Source organism: Esox lucius, chromosome 9, assembly GCF_011004845.1.
Source record: "Esox lucius isolate fEsoLuc1 chromosome 9, fEsoLuc1.pri, whole genome shotgun sequence".
NCBI classification, from domain to species: domain Eukaryota; kingdom Metazoa; phylum Chordata; class Actinopteri; order Esociformes; family Esocidae; genus Esox; species Esox lucius.
This window is the reverse complement of record NC_047577.1, coordinates 24,127,640-24,149,001: the sequence shown is the minus strand read 5'-3', so window position 1 is coordinate 24,149,001 and position 21,362 is coordinate 24,127,640. Positions and strand designations below refer to the sequence as shown.

At 39.8% G+C, this 21,362-nt stretch overlaps 2 protein-coding genes across 3 annotated transcripts; both read left to right on the top strand.

Annotated features, from left to right (window-relative positions):
* The first annotated feature begins 757 nt into the window (after nt 1-757).
* On the top strand, nt 758-2,040 carry LOC105028763 (protein PET117 homolog, mitochondrial). 2 transcript variants are annotated; one of them, XR_001198401.2, is made up of 3 exons: nt 758-957; nt 1,302-1,474; nt 1,954-2,037. XR_001198401.2 is itself a non-coding variant. In XM_010901725.3 (3 exons), exons 1-3 carry the CDS (start codon nt 862-864, stop codon nt 1,994-1,996), a joined length of 258 nt encoding a protein of 85 aa, XP_010900027.1. In that variant the 5' UTR covers nt 759-861; the 3' UTR covers nt 1,997-2,040. The 2 variants fall into 2 exon arrangements, 1 of the variants encoding a protein (XP_010900027.1); XM_010901725.3 differs by having other exon boundaries at nt 759-957; nt 1,302-1,420; nt 1,954-2,040.
* kat14 (lysine acetyltransferase 14) lies at nt 1,959-19,352 on the top strand. Its single transcript, XM_010901724.3, has 10 exons — nt 1,959-2,229; nt 2,406-2,527; nt 4,019-4,140; nt 4,334-4,515; nt 4,964-5,392; nt 6,060-6,676; nt 7,048-7,181; nt 7,420-7,595; nt 9,899-10,089; nt 18,574-19,352. Exons 1-10 carry the CDS (start codon nt 1,980-1,982, stop codon nt 18,745-18,747), a joined length of 2,397 nt encoding a protein of 798 aa, XP_010900026.2. The 5' UTR covers nt 1,959-1,979; the 3' UTR covers nt 18,748-19,352.
* The last annotated feature ends 2,010 nt before the right edge of the window (nt 19,353-21,362 follow it).

The window sequence follows — 21,362 nt, the reverse complement described above, 5'->3', positions numbered from 1 at the left end:
CTTTCTATCAGTACCAGCATTAACTTTTTCAGCAATTTGAGCTACAGTAGCTCGTATTTTGGATCGGACCACACGGGCCAGCCTTCGCTCCCCACGTGCATCAATGAGCCTTGGCCGCCCATGACCCTGTCATTGTTTTCACCTTCCTTGCACCACTTTAGATAGGTACTGACCACTGCAGACCGGGAACACGCTAAGTGCTGCAGTTTTGGAGCTCTGACCCAGTCATCTAGCTATCACAATTTGGCCCTTGTCAAAGACACTCAGATCCTTATGCTTGCCCATTTTTCCTGATTCTAACAGATCAACTTTGAGGACGGAATGTTCACTTGCTGCCTAATATATTCCACAGGTGCCATGATAACGAGATTATCAGTATTTTTCACTTCACCTGTCACTGGCCATAATGTTATGCCTGATCGGTGTAAATAATGTATTAGAAGGCATGATTTCAGTATCTTTTTGAGTAACACGATCAGATCTTAAAAAATAAAAATATATTTTAAAAAACAGTATTATATATATATTTTTTTTTCATAGGCAGCTGCCTACGTTGCCTAATAATAAAATGTGTTTTGTTGATTTATTGATCACTTCAACCACGGTACCTAAATAATGGAGCCTGAACGGTGGTCCGACAGTGAATGTCTGCTGAATCTCGAAAATGAAAGCAAATTATATAATGTATTGGATATTTGTTTGTCGTCGATTAAATCGATTTGTTTGACTGTCTCCAGACTCGGTACTCTACATTACAGTCTGCGCTTGTCCTGTCCTGTAACGTGTTGTCCAACTAGCCTTGCGTTGGTTTAGCAATTTCTGTGACTCCTTACTATAGCTACGGGCGCATGTTAGCTAGCTATGTCTAGGACCTCTAAAGTTGTACTGGGTGTTTCTGTGGTACTTACATTGAGCACCGTGATAGGAGTGCATCTCAAGCAAAACTGGGACCGAGAGGTAAACAATATACGTCGTTAGCCACAAATCCGCTGCTCACAAGGTCAATAACACTTCACTAACACGTCTAGATACACACCATGCCATATGTCCTAGCGAGGTTCAAGGTTTTCAATGCAATAGTCTGCAGTAATTTACAGTCATTGTTTAGCTTTGTAATGTAGCTAATCTCTAAGGAAAAACATCAATGAGCTTACCTAACTTTAGGAAACTAAATACTAACTACAAATGTGTCCTTTTCTGCTAGCAGTAGCTAGTTACAGGATACCATGTAACGTACGTTGGTCTTTAGCCATAATTTCAGGCAGAGTTGGTCTTACAGCATTTTTTTAATCCATCATCAGAGACTTCATGAGGGAGTTCTTAGAGACATTGAACGTTTGGAGAGGAAAAGAGACAACCTGAGAGTACTGGAGCAACAAAGAAGCCTGACCAAGGAGCTGGAGAGTGAGCGCAACAGGAGGTGAACAGTGCTACAGGGCTCCAACCATCGCCAGGCATAACAACAATAAAACACGTTAGCTTGCAGCCTTCAACAACTATTGTGTATGTGTAGCTTCGTCCTGCAGCATAACCATTTTTATCAACAAACCGATTCAAAAGCAAGTTGCAAAATGGCAGTTGCAGGACAAAGGTAGTATGTGTAGCTTGATGCTAATGTTGAAATATTGTTAAAGCAATGTTGTAAATCTTAGTTTGCTTTCAAACTGGTCTGCCATGTCGTTCTGTCAACGTTTTGGGATGTATTTTATAAATGTCATATTTGTAGATTCTGTTTATCAATTACTAGTTTACAACTTTTACAAATACAACCACATACAGCGGGTGTAAATGATGGCAATGCAGTTAATTCCCTGTATGAACTATATAGGTGAGAGGTAGATATTAGTCTGAATTCATACCAAATAAGGAATCTATACTTTTCTTCATACCACTCATTGTTACACTTTTATCCTGACACGTGACTGGGAAAAACTCCACACTCTTCCTGCACAGGACTAGTCTATCAATCTCTGGTGACAATGGACAGCAGCGGTGAGCAGAGGGGTCAGGTAGATGATGAGGCCATGTGCACCTCGGATGGGTTGGAGGAGGGTGAGGTGGAGGGAGAGACGCTGCTCATCGTGGAGTCGGAGGACCAGGCCTCTGTAGATCTATCGCATGACCAGAGCGGTGACTCACTCAACAGCGACCTGGGGGAGGAGGGAGAGGGCGGCTGGAACGACGACATGGCCTTCTATTGCGACAAGTGCCACAAATGGATCCCAGCTGGTGAGAGGAGACCCGGGCAACACATGGGGTTGAAAAGATTGCTGGCAAGGAGACATCTCCTTGTAATGGTGCATTGCTGTTCTTCCTCAGTTAGCTGGCACTGGCAAATTTGTCACGTGTGATTTGGATGCCTCGTCTCTTAGCCACTTTTGTTTTTTCTCAACCTTACCATTCAGCCCAGCTGCATGGAGAACAACCCAGCTACCTGAAAGGAGACAATTTCTTCAAGTTTAACTGCTACGACTGTACAGAAGATGGCAAGGAGACATTTGAGAGAATGAGACTCACCTGGCAACAAGTACACCTTCCACAATAAATGTGCAACTATTTAGCACTTTGTTAGTTTATAGTAAAGCTAAATTACAGTTCAGCTTATGTAAGAGGATAAGACCGTAAACATGATTCCAATAGAAAAACAATAAAATGGGCTTTACCCAATAAATGTATACAGATGTTTTATATTTTTATTTAAATATTTGTATAAAAGGATACATCCAGCAAGCACGCAAGTTTATTTATATAGCACAATTCATATATAGAAGCAATTCAATGTATATATAAAAAAACAAAAAAGCATACTAGAATTAAAACATCAAAAAGGCAATTCAGTGTGCTTCACATAGAATAAGAAAATAGAATAAAAACGAAATAAAAACAACTGGTAGATTCTGTAGTAAATTCCATGAGGAAGCTATAAAAGCTATAAGGCTAACAGTGTGGTTAAGTTTAAGCGCTCAATCATGGGCCTGTGAAAAGAGAAGTGTTTTTAACTAGGGGAGATAGGCCCAATCCCAGTGTCCCCCCTAAACCCTATGCCCTGAAACCTCACAGACTTAATTGACATTACCTGGTAAGTGATTGAATACAAAAGGCTGCAAGGGCTCAAAATGCTATAAATAGTAATCGGACAGCAATTTTCGACTTCATCATGTTACCTTGACGACACAGAAACGTTGCACACTATTGTGGGCTTGGGACTTTTTAAGTTTTTTCTTTTTTTCACGGCCAATGCACTTAATAGACCGACTGCCTGATTTATGTCTTGCAGGCTCTTGCAATATGTGGACGTGAGGTAGTTGTCAGTAATAATCTATATTTGTCAATAATCAATGTACTCTTTTTGGTCAAAACCGCATTGTTAAGCAAAAGCTAAAATAAATAGTTGAATAAACTAGGTGTGTAATAAGGTGATTTACATTCCTCTGATTTCCTGTGTTCTATGTGCCATCTTAAATCCTTGTTAATGTAGTGCAGATTACCGTTCTTCTCGTGTAAGGCGGGTTTGCCGGGACAGCCCTAAGCCCTCATTGACATAGCGAGAACACGCTTCAGAGTCTGTGAGCGTGGACATGGGGATTGGGCCATAGACTGGGGATGTAGGGTTCAGGGTTTATGTCAGGGTTCAGGCCCCTGCCGCCTGAGGGGAGAGTGCTATCATTGACAACCTTTGGTACATAGAAATATACGTTATATTTTAGTGACATAGCAGAAACTCTTTTCTGGAGCAATTCATGAGTAATTATGGTTAGCTGTCTGGCTCATGGACAGAACAGATTTTTCACCCTTTTGGCTCTGGGATTCAATCGAGCAATCGCAATCGGTTACTGATGTGATGCTCTAACCACTAGCCTGAGGTCATTTTTCCATTTCACAATATTCCTGCATTTATTCTTACCAGAGGGCAACAACCATCTGGAATGGGGACTAAATTGTTTTGGGACATTCTGGAAAATGAGATTGTTTCGTTATCCTGCCTTTCAAAGCAAAATAGTTTTCCCTTTGTTTTCAGGTGGTAATGTTGGCCATGTACAACCTCTCGTTGGAGGGCACAGGGCGTCAAGGTTACTTCCGATGGAAGGAGGACATTTGTGCCTTTATTGGGAGACATTGGACCTTCCTACTGGGTACCAGGTTGGACATAACTTGTTATCAAAGCTAAAATAAATTATGACCCAAAACATTTAAATAGAGAACCTGATGATTGTTTATTCAATTATAAGAATATCAAGAGCTGACAGTTTTGTAACTGGGCCCAACCATTAAAGAAGAGCTCTGTTGAACATTGTCTTTATATTATAATGTAATTAGTCCTCTTCACCTGCAGAAAGAAGACTTCCACGTGGTGGAGCACGGTGGCAGGCTGCTTGTCTGTGGGGAGTCCCACGTTCTTCCGTTCTGGGGCCCAGGAGTTTGGTGAGCCAGGCTGGTGGAAGCTGGTGCAGAACCGTCCACCCACACTGCGCCCAGATATGGACAAGGCCTCGGTGGCCTCCCTAAAGTCTAAATGTAAACTGCAAGAACACTCACAAATAACCTTTTCATTCCTGTCAACGTTTAGGGTTGTAGGGAGGTAGTTATTCTTTAGCCAGTATTTCCCAATCCCAGGGCTGGGGACCCCAAAGGGTGTGCATTTCTGTTTTTGCCCTAGCACTCACTGACCTGATTCAAATGAAAGACTTGATGATAGGTTGATTACGTCAATCAAATGGCAGAGCGATGTTTTAATAAGGTGTATATGCTAGGGCAAAAACATAAACAGGCACCCCTTTGGGTCCCAAGGATCAGGATTGGGAAACACTGCCCTAAGCACTGTGCAGAAGTCAGTTGTGAGAATAATTACACATTCATGGGAAAACTGTTGATGGTAGTGAAGAACTTAAAATTGCCGTCTAGGCATTTTAAAATTTTTAATTGGGTTTTATAATTCGTTGTTTTGCTGTTTGTTCTTTCTCAGCAGCCTCCAAACCGACACTGGACCCTATCATCACGGTGGAGGGCTTACGGAAGCGTGCAGGCCGGAATCCAGTTGAGAGTGCCATGCAACTGAAAGAGAAGCGCTCGCGCACGCAGGAGGCCAAGGACATCCGGCGAGCACAGAAGGAGGCGGCGGGCTACATGGATTGCAGCACCTCCTCCACGCCTGTCAAATTCAGTGGGCGTGGTGGTGGTGGGCGGCGGCCTGACTTGGTCCTGGAGAAAGGCGAAGTGGTTGACTTCTCTTCGATGAGCTCCTCTGACCGCACTCCACTCACCAGCCCCTCGCCGTCGCCCTCCCCAGATTTCTCAGCTCCAGGCACCCCCGCCTCCCACTCAGCCACACCCAGCCTGCTGTCAGAGGCCGACCTCATCCCAGACGTGATGCCGCCGATGGCTCTCTTTCACGGTAAGGAGTCCGGTTCCCTTTGAGCTTGTGTTTTTGTTCTAGGATTTGAAAGGCATCATTCAAGGTCTAATCTTTTTTGTAAGTTGTCTTTATGCCGCCAGGGAAAGATGAGCAATGGTTAACAACCTTTAAATCCAAAATCTTCTTGCTGTTGGGTCCAGAAAACATTTAATTAGTGGTGCATTTATTGACACAAGCGAAATATTACTTGATTTCACATTTCCTAAGAAAGCAAGTGAGGCTGTTCCGTTTTTCATTTGATGTTTGACGCTTTTATATGATATTCACACAATTCTTTCTTTTCCAGTGATGTCACGGATGTCTCATTAACACCTGGGTTCAGTTTTGTACCTTTAGTATCTCCTAAATTTCAGATCTAAAATGACATTTCTGAAAACTTCCTTGTGTATAAAAGGTTTTGTTTTGATGAGTGGCATGGTTAAAATGTGATTCTAGTGGACGCCCTAAACACCTTTTTTGTAACCAGGGTTATACACTTTATTCTAAATGTCTCTCTCCTCCACTTATCTTTTTGCTTCATTTACAGTTTAGAGTATCTTTTATTGAAAATCAGTTGGAATTACTGTTATTTAATTAGTTGGAATGACAAGTGATTGGCTTATGTCTTATTGTATCCATCTTCCCATTTCTGATATGGAATACCCAGATGACGAGGAGCTGGACGGCGAAGGTGTAATTGATCCCGGCATCGAGTACATACCTCCACCCAGTGCATCCTCAGGCACCGGCGCCGTGATTGTGCGCAAAAAGCTGCGTCCAGAGGCGGTGGCAGCACATATCAAGCAGGAAGCAGAAAGCGAAGATGAGGTGGGCCGTGGCCGGGATGATGATGATGATGATGACGACGAGGAGCGAAGGGGACAGACTGAAGGTCAATCCAGCACAGCCAGGGGAGCATGGGGTGTCGGGGAGAGAAGGGGTGCTGTAGTAGAGAAGGGGGAGTGCGTGCCCCCCGCAGAGCCCCGGTTCTCCCCCCTTAGCCTGTATGAGGAGCGTGTGCTATTACGGCGCCTGGAGGCTTGTCCACAGGCGCTGGCTGTGACTTCACAGGCCAGGCGGCTGTATAGGAAGCTGCTGGTGAGGCAAGCAAAGAGACAGAGAGGGCTCCCCCTCCTGGACATGGATCAGGCGGTCAATGCCACCCTCAGTCTGGTGGGAGGGGTGTATGGGGCCCAGGAGGGTGGACAAGGCTGCCGCGGTGACTTCAGCTCTGGAAAGTTTCGCACCACCAGTCAAGATCTCAGAATTCTCGACCGCTTCCAGGTACACCAATGTCATGAACATGGAACAATATCACAACACAGCCAATTGAGCCATAGTATGTCAGAATGCCACCTTTTATAATTTATGCACAATAGGCCTATGTTTAATTGGTTTAATATGTTCATTTAAGTGTTTAATCTTATTTACCAGACTTTCCATAGGGTTGTGCACTGTTGCCCCCTACTGGACACAATTGGCACAACATTGAATGCAGTTTGCATTTTTCACACAAATGAAATTAAAACAAATATTTCTTCATTTAATACTGTTTTACGAACATTTTGATAGTCATAAGTGGAATATCATTACAAACACGTGGCATATGATATATTTGTTTTGCTAACACGTTGGTATGTATTGGTTTCTTGCAGACAACGGTATCTAGCAGAAGAGGCTACCATCAGCCCACAGTGTCTTTCTGGCACCGGCTAATGGGCTCCGACGCCAGTGTAGACCAGGGCATCAAGAGCCCTTACACCTCACGCACCCTTAAACCCTTCATAAGGTATGCAAGTTATGGGTATGTTAAGAATCAAAGCATGGTTCTAACAGGGTATGTTCTGGTGGCAAGAAACCTAACATCTGATGAGTAACTGAAAGGGTGGAATCCCAGAGCTGTCAAGCTAGCACATCTATCATGTCGTCCCTGTGCAAGGCATTTAACTTTAATTGTTCCCAGTATGTTGTTGTAAATGATAATGTGATATCAATAAACCTGATTATTGGCATTCATCCATCACCAGGCGGGACTACGAGAACAAACCCATGAAGCTCAAGCTGTTGGCAGAGATCCGTGCTTACCCCCACAAGAAGGACCCACACTGGGTACCCGAGCCAGAGGCTCCAATCGACTACTGTTACGTCCGGCCCAACCATATCCCCTCTGTCAACTCCATGTGCCATGATATCTTCTGGCCAGGTAGGAGACTGACCATGGTCATACATACAGTGCAGTCAGAAATGATCCAGACCACTTTTCCCATTTTGTTGTGTTACTGACTTGATGTATAATTGATAACATGAAGGTTTTGCCTTCAGTTTACACACAGTAATGACAGGTGTGTCCCTATTAGATACCCCTAACATCCATATCGGTTGTGGAGTGATGGAGAGTAATGAATAATGGCTTTAGGAGCTTAGGTGTTCACCACATTTTGTAAGCTTGTTCTATGATGCCTAATTTTGAGCTCAATCAATTAATGTTGTGTAAATTTGTTCTAGCAAAGATTTCTTTGAGACTCTTTATGCATTTGTGATATTTTCAGGCATACTTCCTTTAAATAATCGGACCAATTAAATGAAAAACTCTGGAAAGGGTAGAGAAAATAATTGACCAGCAGGGCTATAAGGAGTAATCATTTTGGATTAAAAGATGGTTTTAACAAACCACCCAGCGTTCTGTGGCACATACTTTGTGTTTTATTGCTATCCATATTATGTTAGACTTACATCACAAAAAATCCATGATTGGGAGAGTAACAAGAGTGCATTCTATGGTAGAAGATTAGCATATTGTGACACAACCAAAGTCCAAGAACCACCACAGATTGAAATATTGTTCTAATAAAATAAATAATTTGGTAGCAAGTGGACATACAGTTGTGTTCAAAATAATAGCAGTCCAACATCACTAACCAGACAAATCACTGTTTTTGGTAGAAATTATATTTCAACATGGCAAATAATTTACTAATAGGTGTTATAGAGTAATAGAAATCCAACAGACACAACAGTCATGACATGCATGCTGCTGATTCTGTGTAATTGAATCATTAATTGAAAGGGGCGTGTTCAAAATAATAGCAGTGTGGAGTTCAAGCAGTACTGAAAAATCTGAAAAATCAGGTTTCAAACAGGTGGCCCTTATTCAAGGACGAAGGCAGCAAATGTTGTACATGCTGGTTATAGTGCATTTCCCTCTGAAAATCTGAGTAAAATGGGTTGTTCCAGAAATGTTTCTGAAGAACAGCGTACTTTGATTAAAAAGTTGGTTGGTGAGGGGAAAACATATAAAGAGTGAAAAAATGATAGCTTGCTCAGCTAAAATTATCTTGATTGCTTTAAAATGGCAACCAAAACCAGAAAGATGTGGAAGAAAGCGGAAAACTACCATTAGAATGGATGGAAGAATAGCCATGGCAAAGATCAGCTACATGGTGATCAAAGAAGTTATATGCGAGTACTGTAACAATTAGAAGCCTATCTGAATCCAAGTTATCAGCAAGAAGCCCCCCGCAAAGTCCCATTGTTGAAAAAACGACATGCTGAAGAGGTTACAATTTACCAAAGAACACATTGACTGGCCTAAAGAGAAATGGCGCAACGTTTTGTGGACTGATGAAAGCAAGATTGTTCTTTTTAGGTCTAGGGGTCGCAGAAAGTTTGTCAGACGACCCCCAAACACTGAATTCAAGCTACAGTACACTGTGAAGACAGTGAAGCATGGTGGCGCAGGCATCATGATATGGGGATGTTTCTCATACTATGGTGTTGAGCCTATTTATTGCATACCAGGGATCATGGATCAGTTTGAATACACCAAAATACTTCAAGAGAGGTCATGTTGCCTTATGCCGAAGAGGAAATGCCCTTGAAATGGGTGTTTCAACAAGATAATGACCCCAAACACACCGGTAAGCATGCAGCATCTTCGTTCCAGACCAAGAAGATAAAATATTATGGAGTGGCCAGCCCAATCCAAATCCTGTTTCTGAGGCAAAACCAAGAAATGCAGAGGAGCTGTGGACTGTAGTCAAATCGTCCTGGGCTGGAATACCTGTTCACAGGTGCCAGAAGTTGGTCGACTCCATGCAACACAGATGTCAAGCAGTTCTCAGAAACAGTGGGTTGTACAACTAAATATTAGTTCAGTGATTCACAGGAAGGCTAAATCTTCAAGCATTTTTCAGTTTATACAGTAAATGTTTTGAGTTTGTAAAGACAAATGCAGACACTGCTATTTAACAGCCTAACATTCCTTTTTCTTCACTTTCTGTAAAGTAATAACATATTTGATAAATGTTTTTCTTCATATTTTGATTTGGAATGGAATGTGCAGTATTCCCAATTCATTTGCGTGTATGGAAATAAAAGCTATTATGAGGATTGTGAGCTTTACTCGCTTTTTTAAACACAGTGCTATAATTTCGAACACAATTTGTATATTTCCTATGATTTAAGAAACTTCCTAAAATTTTTGATGACTGATGTCTTTTCTCTCAGGTGTGGATCTCTCAGAGTGTCTCCAGTATCCAGACTTCAGCGTGGTTGTCCTTTATAAGAAGGTGGTAATCGGCTTTGGGTTCATGGTGCCGGACGTGAAGTACAACGAGGCCTACATCTCTTTCCTGCTGGTGCATCCGGAGTGGAGAAGAGCAGGCATCGCTACATTCATGATCTACCATCTCATTCAGGTATGGTAATACTATACATATAAAAACATCAAACGTTTTGTTGTTACTCCACGTTTTGTTATAGTTGATTTTTAATTCAGGATTTGTTCAGGATAGACAAACTTCGCTGGCTACAACCTTCAGTAGCTATGTTATAGTAAGCCTAAAATAAAACGTTTTACTGTTATATTGCGACTATATCTGGTAGATTTTCGAAGTACGCATCTGTGCATTCTTTTTGGGGTAATATAGACCAGAACCCCTTGCGCAGTAAAAGAGCGATATCCTTTTGTAAGTAAGTTATATTCACCTATATTGATACTTATTGTATCAGCGTCATTCACGAATGAACGTTATAGCTTTGACAGTGTAAAGTTCATTTTTAGTCTCATTAGCAATTGCTCAATTCTTATGACTATTCCAAGTAATATGTAGATAAAAGCATATAAAAAACTAGTCGATAAAAACATACTAGTAGGCCTATTACTAGCTAATAAAAGCCATACAGTTCATAGATGCATTTGTGGTGGAAGAAAACTTAATAAGAAATGTTAGTCAGTTTAACACAATGATTAATGAGGTCTAGCTAAATATTCAAACTTGGCATGATGTTATTGCATGACAAAATTATCTAATGTCGAGATGCAATTTTCTGTCCCAATCGGTCCCAATAGTGTCATTCTAGCTTACTTTAAACAAACAGTACATACTTCACCATAATCCACAAAGTACGAACCTGTAGTATGCGATTTGAGATTCAGACAATGCTTTAGATTTCCTTGTAGTTCGCATAGCGTAGTGGTTAGCTATTTAACTGTTATTGTATGGACGACCATCTACAGTAATCTTTGTACAAAAATACACTAGTTCCGTTAATAAACATTCTATTGCCCACCTTATTTATTTTTTTAAATGTTATGGCTGGGCTAAAAGTGGCATTTGGAGTCTATACGGAGGTGGACAGCCCTGTGATCTTGTGGGATTATCCCTGATCTTCAATGTTTTGACCCCGGTTCAGTTCTCCTCTCAGATGTTCCAATTTTTGTCTCTGGGAAATATTTATCCACTCTACTTTTCAGCCGTGACACAATAATATATATCCATTCTGTAATACCATGAATCTTACATATAAGAGAATAATTGTATTGCATGATCCTTTTATACTGTTATTGTTTTCTAAAGAAAAGAACCAGCCATGGAGTTATTGTGTAGGGATGCACCGAAACCAGTATCGGGTATCAGGCCAATACTGGGCTTATGTACTTGTACTAATCGAAATATGCCAATACAATGTCCCTATACCACATCATGGAAACATTTGGTGAAACTTGATCATTGTGTCGCCTCTGTACGCATAAGTATATAAAATACAACTGAGATTGGTAGAGCGGGATGACTGAGATGTCAGCAATGACACGAGTGCAAGCTCTGCTCTGCTATATTGTCAAGAGGAGGAAAGGAAAAACACAAATTTAACACAAGCAATTTGATCAAACATCCTTAGACACAACACAAATGCTAGCAGCGCAGAACCACAGTTTACTGTCACACGAGCATCAGAGCAGAGCAACAATGTCCTGTACGTTCAGAGTATCAAACTAGCTAGTGAGGTCAGAGAAAAAGAACTGGCTGTGTCCTTGTATGTGCACGTTTTTATTGAACTGTCAGTAAGTTGTCACATTCATATAAAGGTATTCATCATCTGAGCCACAGCTCAGGGTAAGAAGCTAGCTAGGTAACTTTCACAACTTGAGAGCCACGATGGATTAACGTCAAGACCTCCGGTTTTCATATTTTGCCCTCAAAATAAAAGCCTTTGATGGATTGTGTGTATTGTTCATATTTTCAAAGGAAAAACTGTGTGGGGTAAAATATAAATTAAACAAATTACTATTTAAATAATAGATTATATAAGACAAAGAATATAATAAAGTGGTGCACAGTGAGAAATGGTTACAGCTTAAGTTAATGTAGAGAACTTTTCTAATATGAAGAAAATGTGTTGTTAATTTGCATTTGCTCATTAAGTTTGGAGAGGGACTGTTATAAATCTGGGAGACAATTCATTAAGTAACTTTTTTTTTTTTTTTTTTTTTTTAAAGAATGATAATTGAGGAGCAGTAATTAGGTTATAAGAGAATGATGTTAAATAAGTATTGTCAAATAATGTTAAGTTGACAAGGAAGAGAGACTGATGTAAAGGGATGACATTATTGCAATACTACAACAACAAAAAACACGTTTGTAGCATCACATACAAAAACGTTTTGTGATAAGTTTGGGGATATAGGAGTTTCAAGAGCCTAGCTACAGTATGATGCTGAGGGTGTTGTGACGAGTTGTTCTGTGTGGCCAGTATGCTAAAGATAAAAGAAGAAAGAACCAATTTATCATCGGAAACCTTATAATCTCAATGAAAATTTCTGAAATGAATGTATACCTGACATGAAAAGGACATTATTCATTTGGGCAGTAAAAATTACTGTTACATTTCAGACACTGTATGCCAATATTGGGATGGTTTGGGACACAAACTTGTCATAAAATTGCATCTCAACATGAGATAATTTTGTCATGCCATTGACATCGTGACAAGTTTGAATATTTAGCTAGACACCACTAAGCATTGTGTTAAACCACAAATAGCATCAATTAACTCTGGATTTTGCCACTGGCCATTTTAATAGATGATTAGCCTGAAATAGGCCTACTAGTATATTACTACTTGGAAAAGTCTTAAGAACTGAGCAATTTCTAGCAAGACTGAACATGAACTTTACACTGACAAAGCTATTTCATTTCATGGCACAATGTTTGTTTTTCTTTTATTCGTGAATAACTATAAACATGCGTGACGATAACTAACTTCTTCGTCAAGTGAAAAGATGAGAGAATTGTGGATACACCAGAACCAGGTCCACAACATGATTATTTTTTACTGAAAAAATCCTACCTAGTGTAGCTTTGAATACTTTTGGTATCAGCAAGTACCCAAATGTAAGTACTCATACTTGTACTCGGCCTGAAAAAAGTGGTATCAATGCATCCCTAGTGATTTGCAGTCATTGTTTTTATGTAGGCTGTATAGCTATTAGCTAGACATCTACATAAATCTTTGTACAAGAGTACAATTTAGTTCTGTTAATAAACGTTCTGTTGCCCACATTATTTCAGCGAAATTGTAATGTCTGAGGTAAAGGTTGCATTCCCACTGTTTAAATAGCGTAATAGTTGAAGACACAGTCTGCCACATAGAAAACCGCAGATCGAAATCAGCCAGGGACAACAACATTCATACCTTCTTATTGCAGACTGGCTGAACTAGGTTTGCCTGGTTCCTTTTGTAGTTTTCTAAGTTAGAAGTAGGCAGAATTCTGTTCCCCAAATTTAAGCCATCTAGCTCTAAATCTAATAAAGGCTCATTAAAGGAAATATATATATAATATTTAAATAATCTATGCTTGATCATTTGTGAAATATCTAAGTTGAGGCTCTTAGATAATTTATTGAGGAATATACTGATGCGATTTGGGATGAATATCTCAACTTGAAGAAGCTATTTCAAAAGGGAACTTAAAAATATTTCAACTTCTATGCTTCATTATTTCTGAAAAATCCTAGTTGAGGCTCTTGGCTAATGTATTGAGGAATATACTCATGCGATTTGGGCTGAATATCTAAACATTTTAAAAAGCTATTTCAAAAGGAATCTTAAAATATTGGTAAAAAAGGTTCCCGGGCAAGCCAGCCGGCCCACAATTAAGTGATAACTGTTGTTGCCCTTAGCTGGATTTCAACCCTGGTCTCCCACATGATGAGAGGCTGTGTCTTTAAACTGACTAACGTTTCTTATTAAGTTTACCTCCACCACGAATAGCATCAATGAACTGTGTGGCTTTTGCCACTAGCCGTTAGACAGCTTATTAGCCAGTATAGGCTTACTAGTATTTACTAATTGGAATAGTCATAAGAATTGCGCAATTGCTACCGAGACTGAAAATTAACTTTTCCCTGCCAGAGCTATTTCATTTCAAGGCACAAAAACATTATTTTTTCTATAACTCGTGAATGACTATCAATATAGGTGACGATAACTGACTTTCTCGCCAAGTGAAAAGACGACAGAATCGTGGAAATCCTTACTATTTTACTGCCCAAGGGGTTTTGATAAAGCCTATATTACCCAAAAAAGCAAGCACGGATGCGTACTTCGAACATCCACCATGAACAGTTTTATTTTAGACTAAAAGGTAGCTAGTGAGGGTTGTAGCCAGCAAAGTTTTTGTCAATCCGGAGCAAATCCTAATGCATCATTTGCTTTGTCTGTGGCAAGATTTGAACGCGGGACCCACTGTTCGCAGGTCTGCTTCTCTAACAGCTACACTATCTAACACGGGTTGGTCGGTTGGTGAGATTCACTCTTCTTGGCCGGCTATTGCGGTCCAGCAAAATCTACGCTTCATTATTTGTGAAAAATCTAAGTTGAGGCTCTTAGACAATTTCATGTAGACTATACTGGTTTGTGATGAAAATCTGAAATGTTGATATCTATTTCAAGTAATAAGCTACCAACTGTATCATAAAACACCATTGTTTTGAGGACTGCACTTTTACCCCTAAGTAATCCTTTCTCCAGCACGTTGATATAGCCTTGTCCGACACTCCGTGATATCATGTTATCCCCCATACATTCAGCGAAAAACAGGACAACTGAACATTTAACATAAAAACTTACCCTTTGGTAGCTTGTAAAGCATAGATTAAACTAGAGTTGGAAGGGGTGCAAACCTTAGTAAGAATCTAACCCTTCAGAAATTGAAATACATATAGCATTGGAATTGTGCATAAACCGTCAGCGACAGCAAAATATATATCTTAGACCACTATCGGAGAATAGAACTGAGTATGTCTGGGAGTGTTAAGATCAGTGTAATCTGAACTTGGCATCTCAACTAATTGGGGGTATAGGCCGAGACCGTCACCGAAGCCTAATGAGAAAACTAACCAAGCAAAGGCTGAACGTTACAGCTAACCGATCAAAAGGATCAAGGAGTCAAGGGAGGTGTTTAATCTACTTTTTCGAGTGGAGGAAGCTGAGTTAAGACAACGGCTCTGAGTAGCCGAATGTGGATCAGGTCCTATCTGCTGAGATCCTCTTTCCCTCAATGTATGTGCAGGAGCCACTGTAGCCGACCCTCTTCCCCTCCTTTCTGGCCTGCTCGTCCAGTGGCCACAGCTTGGATCCGGCCTTGGATATTTTGATACTCATCTGCTTCAACGCTTTAGAGGATTTCGCATATTCTGTCCCTGTGCATACATTTGAGAAACTGCACGATGACACGGCAAGAGTTCGGTTTTCCATTCATCGAACTGAGCCTATGAACAACAACAGAGTTCTGGTGGCAATTTGCAATTCGTGGTGAAACTTTAGTGAAGATGTCTACAACGGTCATTTATAGGTTTTCCCCTTCCATCTCAGAAATACTGGACACCTGATGTCCTCGGTTCAACTTCTTTGGGAGAGGGCTGCTCAGAGGTGTATCTGGAAGAGGTTGCATGTTCTCCAAATTATCATCATCTGGGAAAGGTTTTACATAAGTGTGAACTCTTTTTATCCTTTTGGAGACTAAGTCCATCTCTGGATGTTGGTCACATGATTGTCATTTAAATTTAGTTGGGATGGAAAGAAGAAAAATTACAGTGCGTAATAACAGCTAGCTAACTCACTGGCAGTCTAGCTAGTATTACGCCTTCTGAGGTGACTTGAATTAGAATTCAAGATAAACAAGTTTTTCTGCCAAGTAGCATGAAGAAACAGGAGCGTGAAAATGTGTAAGCACAACCAACATATGTAGGTTAAATATAACCAATATAAATATAACCAAAGCTGTAAGAGCTTTCAAAAATGCATTTTACACCAGTGTCATCTTGGTGCCACTCCTCTGTTTCCGACTTGGACACCGGAACGCGATCAACTTGGATTCAATCGGGTGTGACGTCATTACGAGGTAAATGGAATGCACCTAAGAATGGGTTAATTTTGAAGCAAGCCTCAATCAGAGAATTTAGTTCAATCTCTTGATTAACAGTAATTGATGTTTCCATCCTTGGTATTATTGAGGCTGTGGAAGAAAAAATAATAACATAATTACATTTATTTTTACAAGTTATTTCAATAAATGTACTGTCACATAAAACCTAAACTAATACTGGATTCAACACTGTGACAGTGATGTCAGATTATTATTGAATTACCAAATATACATACTTAGCTATCATTTATGTGCAATATACGGTTCTGCTCATAAGTTTGCATACCCTGGCAGAAATTGTGAAATTTTGGTGTTGATTTTGAAAATGACTGATCATGCAAAAAAGTATTTTAGGATAGTGATCATAGGAAGACACTTTTTTATCACATAGTTGTTTGGCTTCTTTTTAAATCATAATGATAACAGAAATTACCCAAATGGCCCTGATCAAAAGTTTATATACCCTTCAATGGCCTTGTTACAAACACACAAGGTGACACACACAGGTGAAAATGGAAATTAAAGGTGAATTTCCCACACCTGTGGCTTTTTAAATTGCAATTGTGTATAGTCAATGAGTTTGTTAGCTCTCATGGGGAGGCACTGAGCTGGCTAGATACTGAGCCGTGGGTAGCAGAAAATAACTTTCAAAAGACCTTCGTAACAATGTAATGGAACTTTATAAAGATGGAAAGGATATAAAAATATATCCAAAGCCTTGCAAATACCAGTCAGTACTGTTCAATCACTTATTAAGAAGTGGAAAATTCAGGGATCTCTTGATGCCAAGCCAAGGTCAGGTAGACCAAGAGTACAGGTAACCCGAGGAGAAATACCAGCTGCTCTGGAAAAAGACGGTGTGGTTGTTTCAAGGAGCACAATACGACGATACTTGAACAAAAATTTGCTGCATGGTCAAGTTGCCAGAAAGAAACCTTTACTGTGCCAATGCCACAAAAAAGCCTAGTTACATTATGCCCGACAACACCATGACACGCCTCACAGCTCCTGGCAAAATTGAGCTTTAAGTTCACAACCATAAGCGCTATGTTTAGAGAGGGGTCAACAAGGCCTGTTGTGAAGCATGATGGTGGCTCACTGATGTTTTGGGGACGTGTGAGCTCTAAAGCCACAGGGAATCTTGTGTAGATTGATGGCAAGATGAGTGCAGCATGTTGTCCAAAAAATACTGGCAGGCAATTTGCATTATTCTGCACGAATGCTGTGCATGGGACGCTGTTGGACTTTCCAGCATGACAATGGCCCTAAGCACAAGGCCAAGTTGACCCTCCAGTGGTTACAGCAGAAAAAGTTTCTGGACTGGCCATCAATCTCCTGACCTTAATATCATCAAGCCACTCTGGGGAGATCTCAAATGTGCAGTTCATGCAAGACGACCAAAGACTTCGCATGACCTGGAGGCATTTTTCCAAGACAAATGGGCAACTAAACCACTTGCAAGAATTCGGGGCCTCATTGACAACTTTTACAAAAGACTGCACACTTTCATTGATACTAAAGGGGGCAGTAGACAGAATTAAGAACTAAGGGTATGCAGACTTTTGAACAGGGGTCAGTTAATTTTTTTCATTTTGATTTATGATTGTGCCATTCTGTTATGACCTACAGTTGAATGTGAATCCCATAAGAAATAAAAGACGTGTTTTGCCTGCTCACTCATGTCTTCTTTACAAATGGTACATATTACCAATTCTCCAAGGCTATGCAAACATTTGAGCACAACTGCATGGAAAGCACTTGGCATGGAGGAAAACCCCGGTGCCAGACAGTGGAAATTGACATCCACAGTCCGCTTCGAAAAAGGGATGGGATCAAACAAAGCTTTTGATGTCATTTATCACCTGGTGATCATACATCTGAATGATGCATCTCTATGAGAGAAACGCCAGAGTTAAACATTCATAAAATATAGTGGATCCAATGCTTGAATTAAGATCTGATATTAAAAACCGACATCCATAGCTCTACACGTTGAGCTATCAGCCATCATTCTAAAAATAGTCAACGGTATTGTGGATACCTGCTTGTTATTTACAATGAATGATGTGTAGGAGAAATGTTTTAACATGCACCAGTTAATATATCATTTTTTTTAGTTCTTGATTATAAGGCTGTAGACTAATTAATTTCATATGTTTTAAAGCATGGTTTGAAATCGCAGTGTCTTTAAAAACCCTTTTAAACCGGCTGTGTAAGGTCCGAAGCTTCAAACATCATCAATCACGAGATGTGAATGCTCGAATGCAAGCCTCTGCCCTTTCTCTTCAAGCAGAATGGGTTTACATTTCTAATCAAGCATTGATGTCAGCTTTGCACGTACCATCACTATTCATAAGTTCATCTCACTCTGCAGAAGCAGCTAAAATGCTTTATTGCTAAATCCTGACTTATCCCTTTAAGATTATAAAAAGGAAGAAGTCTTTTAAGGCAATGTTTTCTTTCTCCACTACAGACATGCATGGGGAAAGATGTCACTCTACATGTCTCGGCAAGTAACCCTGCCATGCTGCTCTACCAGAAGTTTGGCTTTAAAACAGAAGAGTATATCTTAGACTTTTACGACAAATACTATCCGCTGGACAGCAAGGAGTGCCGACATGCATTCTTCCTGCGGCTGCGGCGGTGAGAGGAAACTGGAAAGTAATCCAGTTCATTTAAATGTTCTAAAATGGACATTACCATGTACTGTAGTTTGGTTTACAGGAGCTTTGTCCATTTTAGTATTCATATTTCTTTGATAAAAAAAGAATTGGAAGTGCTATTCAGTTTAGCCATTGTACGTTACACCAGTGTTTCCTAATCCTGGGGATCCAAAGGGGTGAACGTTTTCTCCTTGCACTCACCAACCTGATTCAAATTAAAGACTTGATAGGTTGATTACCTCAATCAAGTGTGTAAGTGGTAGGGCAACATTTGAATCAGGTGTGTGAGTGCTAAGGAAAAAACATAAACCTCTTTGAGGCCCCAGGATTGGGAAACACTGCATTACACCATCTCTTGTAAGCATGTCATTATGTGAGAATCTGTGGATTTATTGTTTATGGGTGATCCAAAGTCATTTATGTTTTTGTTCATCTTGTGAGTTACAAAAAGCTCTGTCTCAATCTTTGTTATTGCAGTGTCTATGTTCAGTGTGAAAGAGATCTATTTTAACCTGAAGTATGGTATTACTGTAATTTTTTTACATTTCTGAACAAGTGGTGAACTGTAAGTGAAAATTCATATAAAGAAAAAACAAACCTCAAATTGTAAATTGTCTTCATTAGCTTGCTGGAATTTTAATGCAGCATTATTATTAATGGTACTGCATTGGGCCTGTACATTAACTGTCAGTATTGATTTGTTTCATCAGTCATTTTAATATTTAAACTCAATTACAAAAACAGTGAAGTGCTTTCTTTTGGGTTGTTTCTTCAAAAATATAGATGTTTATAGTAGGGATGCAGCGGAACAGTGGGCCCACACTTCGGTATGTATTGTGGGTCACGGTAACAGTACTGTCTTACCTGTTCATAAGCTGCATGTCTGATTCTGTGGATCTGAATCTACAGTGCAATAAACAAGTTTTGGAAATTATAGGAAAATGACCGGCATATCGTAATTCTGTGGTTCACATGCGCGTCTTGAACCGTAGGGAGTATACCAAACGGTTCGATAACGTACCATGTTGTTTCCCTAGTTTATAGTAATACAGGACAGAGTTGGGGTACATGGTCGTTGTTTTCACTCAATAATAGCCTGTTCAAGGTAAACAAATTTGTACATAGGATAAAATACATTTAAAAATGTAGGGCACATAACTTTCCCAAACACTTTTTCTTCAGTTGTGATGCTTCTCACTTTAGATACAGACAGCCCCATACCATTTCTAATAAATCCCATGATAGACGCAGTCTGGGAATAACCATATATTTGTAACCATATACTTATAGATTAGTAGATAGTGGTCTACTAATCTATAAGTAGACCACTATCATACCTCACTTAACCATGAGATTCCAAGGAAAGCATGAGATTTTGATAACATGGGGAACCAATTGGGCAAATACAGTACATAGCTTGACAGTGCCACATTTACAACCGTTGTCTGAAAATCACTTAATCATCCAATAAAAACACAAATGCATCTTTAAGTTTTAAGACCTAAATTGGTCTTATTGACAAGCACTTGACAAGTACAAGACACTTAAGTCATAATCCAAAACAATACCACAAATAATTTTTGTAGCACATCTACAATACATAATCTATACAAATCCCAAATCCCTACAATATTGTGATTCAGTGAAGAACAAATGAAACACTAAGGAATTAGCCATTTTTAAATCTTTAGGACTAACAAATATACATACAATATCAGTCATAAAGGCCTCTAGCACTGTAGGTAAGTGGATGTGGGCTGGTAAATTCTCTGTTATCTAACATTTTGATCTACATTTGGATTTGTTTATGTGAAATGTTTCTTTAGTACAAGATTGTTACAACCTTTTTGGAAACTCTGTAAAATGTAAAGAAAAACAGAACGCAATGATGTGCAATTAATTTAAACCCTATATTAAATAGAAAATGCTACAAAGACAACACATCAAATGTAGAAACTGAAAAATGTTACTGTTTGAATTTGCCCACTTTGAATTTGATGCCAACAACATGTTTAAAAAAAAGCGGGGACAGGGTTATCAAAAGACTGGAAATGTTGTGTTATACAAAAAAAGAACCTGGTGGAACATCTCACAAATAATTATGTCAACTGATGACAGTTCAGTTGCATGATTAGGTATTAAAAGATTCCAGAGAGAATGGGTCTGTCAGAAGTGAGGAATGGGGAGCAGTTTACCACTGCGAAAGACTGCATGGGCAAATAGTGAAACAATTTAAGAATAATGTTTGGGGATCTCATCATCTATGGTGCAAAATATAATTAAAAGATTCAGACCATTGGGAGAAAACTCAGTTTGTAAAGGACAAGGCCGAAAACCAATATTGGATCGACGTGATCTTCAGGGGTAGCATTGCATCTAAAACAGACACGATTCTGTAGTGGACATCACTGCATGGGCTCAGGAACACTTCCGAAAACCACTGTCTGTGAACACAGAATGTCGCTGCATACACAAATGCAAGTTAAAATGCAAAGAAACCATATACAGCTCCGGAAGAATTTAAGCGACCACTGCACATTTTTCCTTTCCCACACAGTTGAAAAGGAAAGTTTTGAGTGAAGAACAGAAGCGTGCAATT

Excerpts from the sequence above, each read along its gene's own strand:
- LOC105028763 (XM_010901725.3), top strand. The coding sequence starts at position 862 with ATGTCTAGGACCTCTAAAGTTGTACTGGGTGTTTCTGTGGTACTTACA. Across the intron at positions 958-1,301 it reads AGCAAAACTGGGACCGAGAG|AGACTTCATGAGGGAGTTCT; the intron begins GTAAACAATATA and ends ATCCATCATCAG. Across the intron at positions 1,421-1,953 it reads GAGAGTGAGCGCAACAGGAG|GACTAGTCTATCAATCTCTG; the intron begins GTGAACAGTGCT and ends CTTCCTGCACAG.
- kat14 (XM_010901724.3), top strand. The coding sequence starts at position 1,980 with ATGGACAGCAGCGGTGAGCAGAGGGGTCAGGTAGATGATGAGGCCATG. Across the intron at positions 2,528-4,018 it reads TGAGACTCACCTGGCAACAA|GTGGTAATGTTGGCCATGTA; the intron begins GTACACCTTCCA and ends CTTTGTTTTCAG. Across the intron at positions 7,596-9,898 it reads CCATGATATCTTCTGGCCAG|GTGTGGATCTCTCAGAGTGT; the intron begins GTAGGAGACTGA and ends CTTTTCTCTCAG.